Below are 6,823 nucleotides of genomic sequence, written 5' to 3'. Positions count from 1 at the left end.
GAAAAAAAAAAAAAAATTAAAAAAAATTATATAACATATTAATATAACTTATATGTTTTAATAAATAATTATTCAAAATATATAAGTATCACTTTACAAATATTTTATATATATATTAATTCATTTATTTATTTATTTATTTATTTATTTATTTATTTATTTATTTATTTATTTATTCATTTATTTATTTATTACCATTCTATCGTTTCTCCTTTGAGTCTTGTAAGTGTCTTCAATTTTTCTAAAGAGTAAATAAACTGTTTGTAAGAAAGACGTATCCGTAAATATGTCTGTGTTAAAATTATAAATTGAAAACAGCTCATCTACAACTTCTTTCAAAATTTCTTTATTTACTTTAAATCCATATATAATACCATATTTATAAAAATTTACAGAATTTCCTAAAATACTATGCACAACATAAAATGTTCTATCCATACGCTTTTTAACTAAAGGAGTTGCTGTTAAATATTTTCTAATATTAACTATATCCGCAAAAAATAAAATATCATCAAAATTCTTTCTATTAAACATATCATATGTATCTCTCATTAGCATTATTTTATTATTTATATTATGAATATTATGATATTTAAATAAATTTTTAACATGCCTTTGTTCAAAATACATTTCATACGCACATTTAATTATTATTTTTAAAACCTTATTCCATTCATTTATTTTTGGTGGTTCGAACTTTAGATCTAATACTCGATTATGTAATTCTTTTCTTATATATGGATTTTGATAATTTGAAAAATAAAAACCTGCAGGTGAACCATTCATCCATTCTTTAAATTTATGTTCAAGAATTAATGATAAAGGATGTGCACGGGGAAATCCAAAGGGTGGTTCATTAAGGTTATGAAAAAAATCTAATTGTAAAAATGAATTAACATGTACTAAAAATGTGATAGATTTTTTCATCTTCTCTATTGTACTCTTTCGCATTAGTTTCAATAATTCTAAAATAACCAAAAAAATGTTATAATATATATATATATATATATATATCACTATATTTTTATATATTATTATTTAAAAAAAAAATAAAACATGTAAAATACATTTAGTAGGATGTTATAATTTACCATCTAATAAATTATTTGGCAGGTGTTTTCTAACATGTAATGTATAATATTTCTTTATGTGTGAAGGAAACCAATAACTTGTAGTAACACTTCTATGAAATGAATCTTCATCTTTCAAATTTAAATACAAAGATTCAGCCACATTTTTTTGTGCAATTTCTACATAAAAAAGGCAAGATAAATAAATAAAAATGTATACAAAAATATAAGAAAGAATAACATTAAAGAAATATACATAGTAAATTTTTTTGTTTTTATTTTTTTCTTTTTGCATATTTCTTCTACTATTACCTTGAAAACTTGTAATTCTAAATAAAAATAAGAATGTATACCAATTAACATCATGCGATAAAAAATTACTGTAATCTTGATAAATGTCTAATGTTCTAACTAATGATGTTACTTTTTTCAGTTTAAGACCCTGAGTTACATATATGTAAAACTTTTGTAACATGGAAGGAACATTATCATATTTTACTAATAAAAAAAAAAAAAGAATTATAATAATAAATATAATAAACATGTATACTGATGAATAATATATATATATTAAGATTTATTTATATTAATTTTTTATATGTTATTTATATTACAATTAGCATATAAGAATGCTCCTTTACACAAATCACACTTGGATACTTCGTTAATAAAATTACTATCTATGGAAGTATTTTTCATGAATAAGGTATATTCATTATTTTCATCGAAATAACACTTTTTAACACCTATAAAAATAAAAAATTTTACAACAAAAAATAATAGTATATAAATATATATATATATATATATATATATATTTATTTATTAAATGAAAAAAATATTTATTATATATTTTCAAAAATAGACAATTAGTAAACTAATAAATTTGAGTATTACATTCCAAAGAATGATAAAATAGCGTTGGAAGTTCTGTTTCCTCAGTAAATGACATTTCAATAACTGAAAATAAAATAATGAAGAGAAAGTATATAAATTGGATCTTTTTATTTTAGTATTATTATTTTATGTTTCTCTTACTGTTGTAATATCCAGGTAAATAAAGTGATGTTACATAAGCTCTAATATCGTAATCTATCAAAGAAAAAAAAAAGAAATTTACCATAAAATTTAAATAAGCATTTATTAAATTAACACACAATTATAACTATTACTAAATATTTTATTATATATATTTATATATATATATATATATATATATATATATATATATATTTATTACTTATAAGTCCTGTTAAATTTAATAAGTGAACATATGTAGTTTTTCTCATTCCGTAAGAACTATAACGTTTCATAAAATAGTAAAAATTTAAGTATAAATTGTATGCACTAATATTGTGACTAGTGTCTTGTTGTTGGAAAGTATCTTCCTCATCCTTTTCTTTTTTAAATCTATCGGTATGATATATAATACATTCTTTAGGATCATTACACATATATGAAAAGAATCGATCTCTTATATGTCTGTGCTCCATCATACCATGTAAGTCGAAATCCGTATCTTCCGTAATTTTAATTATTTCTAGTTGATATTTATTAAAAAAATGAATTAAAAATTCTAGGATATTACATTCCATGCTTGTATTCGATCTATCAACTTTCATATACGTTTTTCTACGTTTTTTTTCTGAATAATATACAGCATCCTGATCACACATCATATCAAGTATTTTATACCTATCTGACATATTAAAGTTCAATATTTGTTGCCAACTAAAAAATTTGACAGATTTTAATTCAAAGAATATATTATAATATTTAAGTGCTAATTTCAATATCATAAAATGTCCCAGAGCTGTTGAGAAAAAAAAAAAAAAAAAAAAAAAAAATTAAATAGATAATAATATATATATATATATATATATATATATATATATATATATATATGCCTTGTCTATTTTAAAAAAATTTACCTATAAGGTGAGGACCAAGCTGGTTAATTAAACCTAATCCGTATTGTTTTGATATATTATCTAATTCTTCCATAAATTTTATATTAGTGTTGGTTGTAAAAAAAAAGTCATTTGTACTCATTAGATCTATCTTACTATTTCCAAGAATTAAAGTTTCACCTTTATTTATGATCTCTTTTGATTTTTCAATGTCATCAACAACATTTAAAATATTTTTGAATGCCTCTCGATGGTTATTCACCAAACGATTTTTTTCTGATTGATCTACATTATTCTTAAATACTTCATTTAATTCTTCTAGTGCAGTTTTTAAATTATTTTTTTGTTTATAAGAATTTAATGGTATAAACATTAATTTTATTGTTTTTAATGTTCTTACAATAAGTAATTTCTTTTTAATTAAATCAGAAATATTTGCAGTATAAGATTCTATTAATTGTTCTTTTAATAAATGTTCATATTTTGCAATATCATAAAAACTTGATTGTATAGTTGGTATGATATACATGTCATCATCTGCATCATTTATGCTTTTTTTTTTAAATTTAGATATATCCAAATATGTTTCGGTTTCATGTTTTAATAGAGGATATTTTAATTTATCATTTTCTAACGAATCTAATATAAGTTTTTCTTGTATCGTTAAATTCTTATGTAGTTCATCATTTGCAATCATAAATTTTAATTGATATATATTGTCATTTATATTTTTATCTTCATTTAGATTACTATCTTCATTTAGATTATTATCTTCATTTAAATTTTCATTCGCATTTTTACTCTCATTAATGGAACAAATTACCTTATTTTTTAGAAATTGAAAGAAAAATATTAAAAAAACTACTACCTTAAAATATGATATCATTATTTACTATTACATGTTTCCTGCATGTACATTTCATACGAATGTATCATATTAATACGTACATTATTATTATAAAAAAATAAACCACAAAAAGTACAGTAAATTTGACAACCATAAAAAAAAAAAATAAATAATAATTAAATTTTTACAAAAAGGTGTACACAAAATATACATATATTTTAAAAAAATATAAAAAATATCTTTTGAAATTTTATTTTATTTTTTTTTCTCTCTATTTGTATTTTACAATTTTTTCCCTTTTTTTTTAAATCATATTTATTTTATAAAAAATAAATATATTATATATATAATATTTTTTACGCATATTTTAATATTTTTTTTTTTACTATACATTTTTTAATCATTATGCATATTTTTGCATAATTTTTATCTGCTACAAAAAAACATTTATATATGAATAATTGTGTTAAAAGAATGGAAAAAAATAAAATTTTTAATACTTATATAACACATTTAATATATATATATATATATATATATATGTATATTTTTAAAATATATTATTTTAATTTACATAGTATTTCCTAAATTTTTATAGACAAAAATTCATATAAAAAATATATAATATGCATATAACATATAAAAGTAAATCTTATATATACACATATATATTTTTATTTTTAATTAAAAAAGAAAATAATTACACTTTTTTACATATATATTAAATGTGCACTGAAAATGCCTATAAAAAAGCTATTTTTATACTGATTCTAAATGTAGTTAAAATAATTCAAACATAAATAAATATTGTTTATTAAGGTAAAAATAAATATTATGTAAATGAAATTAATTCAAAGTATTTACATTTTTTAAAGTTCAAAATTTGAATTAATATAAAATTTAATTTTTCTTTTTTCAAAAAAGGAATTGTCATATATATTATATTTGCCTATTTTTTTTGATACATTATATTTAAATATATTATATTATATATATATATTTTTTTTTTTTTATAGTATTATATAATATATTAATAAAAACCTTAAAGATAACTCATTATTACATAACCATATTAACATTAAATTAATTCTATTCAAATTAAAGAAAGAAACAAAAAAAATAAAAAAAAACGTATGACCTATTTTTAATCTATATTATATTAGGTTTATTCTTTTTTCTCTTAATATTTAAATAAATATAAACTATATGTGTCTAGTTCTCTTAATTAATATAATATGTACATGGCAGATAATATAATATTAAAAACATAATAATAAATGTATTATAAAATTAAATAAAAAAATATATTTTTAAATATCCTATAGAATATTGACTAAATATAATATATGTATTTGAATTAACAAAATATATTGCGATTTTATTATTATTTAATATATAGTTCATGTTATTCATTAAATACAGCTGAATTATGATTTCATGACATATATATATATATATATATATATATCTACATTTTTTTTACGTTTTATTTTTTTATAATTTCAAAAAAAAAACCACATCTTTAAGCTATCAAAAAGGAAAATATAAAAAAAAAAAAATCTTCTATAAAATTCTAATGAACACAATGTCATTTAAATAAAAATATTTTTATTCATAAATTCATATTAAAAAGAAATAATTAATGAAGTAAAAATAAAATAAAGGTTCATAATTATTAATAAGTCTTATGTTCTTTGTAAATTTCACAAAAAAAAAAAAAAAAAAAAAAAACATCATTTAAAAAAAGGGAAATCCATACATTTAAATAATTTATAATTAATTTTAATTCAATTTAGAAAATAATAAAAATATAAATCCAAAAAAAATTAAATAATAAAAGAAACATTAATGAATGTAAAATATGTGCATATATAAAGCATCAATATTATATATATATATATATAAATATGTTCTTTTTTCCTATTTTCACATTTTGGATTAATATATAAATATATAAATTAAAATATATATTAAAAGTAAATACGGATAACAAAAAAAAAAAAAATAAAAAATAAAAAATAAAAAAAATAAAATAAAATAAAATATAAAAAATAATATATTAATAACAGTTAGTATATTATTTACTTTTAATTTCTTCTATAAGTCTATCTTATTTTACAGACATATTATGCTTCTTTAAATATAATGACTCTTTTCATTTTTATGCTTATATATATATTCATTTAAATATAAAATCATTAAGTTTTACTTTAGTTGGACCTTCATTTACTAATTGAAATATATGTTTATAACTACCATGTATATAATTTATTAACTTTTCTAAATCATCTATAAATGTATGAATGAAATTTTTTATTTCATCAATTGACTCACATTTAAGTATTAAAAGTTTAAAATTACTACTATAGGTCATTTTTTGTTCCATTATTCTTTCATCAAATTCATCTAAAAATTTTTCCATTAAACCACTTTTACTAATACGATAGGATTGTTCATCATGTAAAGTTTCATATTTCTTCTTATATTCTTGTATATATACATTTAGATCATTTAATTTTTCATTTAATATATCGCTTATTAAACCATCAGCATGTCTCCATATATTATTAAGGTTTCTTCTTCCAGGTACCTTTTTTAATGAATTAAGAACATAAAATAATTCTTCTTTCGTTAATTGTTTTGTCAAATCATTATAATTTAAGTATGTTTTTTTCTTAATTTTTTTACTTAATACATTTCCAGAATCATTACTAACATTACTTATATTATTATTGACATTATTAGTACTGTTATTATTCTTATTATCATTATTATTGTTTTGTGAAAGCTCTTCATCATCTTCACTTGGTTGTTTATTTATATTTGAATTGTTATTATTTGATTCGTCTTTTTCATCATTCTTTTCATACGTTTTCTCACCATGATTTAAAGAAGGGAAATTTTCCACTTGTACATCAGATAAATTTCTTGAACTTATCTTATTCATTTGTAAAACAGATGTGTTATTCTCACCATATTTATTCTATAAAAATATT

General features: G+C 18.3%; 2 protein-coding genes across 2 annotated transcripts in view; both read right to left on the bottom strand.

Moving 5' to 3' along the window:
* Positions 1 to 3,866, bottom strand: part of PGSY75_0831600 (cytoadherence linked asexual protein 8) — a gene marked incomplete at both ends in the record, with an annotated part of 4,905 nt that extends 1,039 nt beyond the window's left edge. Inside the window, 8 exons of the mRNA XM_018785424.1 lie at positions 196 to 965; positions 1,092 to 1,250; positions 1,383 to 1,568; positions 1,685 to 1,816; positions 1,968 to 2,030; positions 2,109 to 2,162; positions 2,311 to 2,883; positions 3,002 to 3,866. Coding sequence (XP_018642391.1) covers positions 196 to 965; positions 1,092 to 1,250; positions 1,383 to 1,568; positions 1,685 to 1,816; positions 1,968 to 2,030; positions 2,109 to 2,162; positions 2,311 to 2,883; positions 3,002 to 3,866 — 2,802 coding nt within the window. Of the gene's footprint in view, positions 966 to 1,091; positions 1,251 to 1,382; positions 1,569 to 1,684; positions 1,817 to 1,967; positions 2,031 to 2,108; positions 2,163 to 2,310; positions 2,884 to 3,001 lie in introns of the transcript that reaches the window.
* Positions 3,867 to 6,006: 2,140 nt separating this feature from the next.
* PGSY75_0831500 (exported protein (PHIST)) lies at positions 6,007 to 6,810 on the bottom strand (the record flags this gene model as incomplete). The annotated part of the gene is made up of 1 exon (XM_018785423.1): positions 6,007 to 6,810. A coding segment is annotated over one exon (804 nt), but the record flags the coding sequence as incomplete, so codon positions are not given.
* Positions 6,811 to 6,823: the final 13 nt, after the last annotated feature.

Source organism: Plasmodium gaboni, chromosome 8, assembly GCF_001602025.1.
Source record: "Plasmodium gaboni strain SY75 chromosome 8, whole genome shotgun sequence".
Lineage (NCBI taxonomy): Eukaryota > Apicomplexa > Aconoidasida > Haemosporida > Plasmodiidae > Plasmodium > Plasmodium gaboni.
This window is presented reverse-complemented; position numbering and strand designations above follow the sequence as displayed.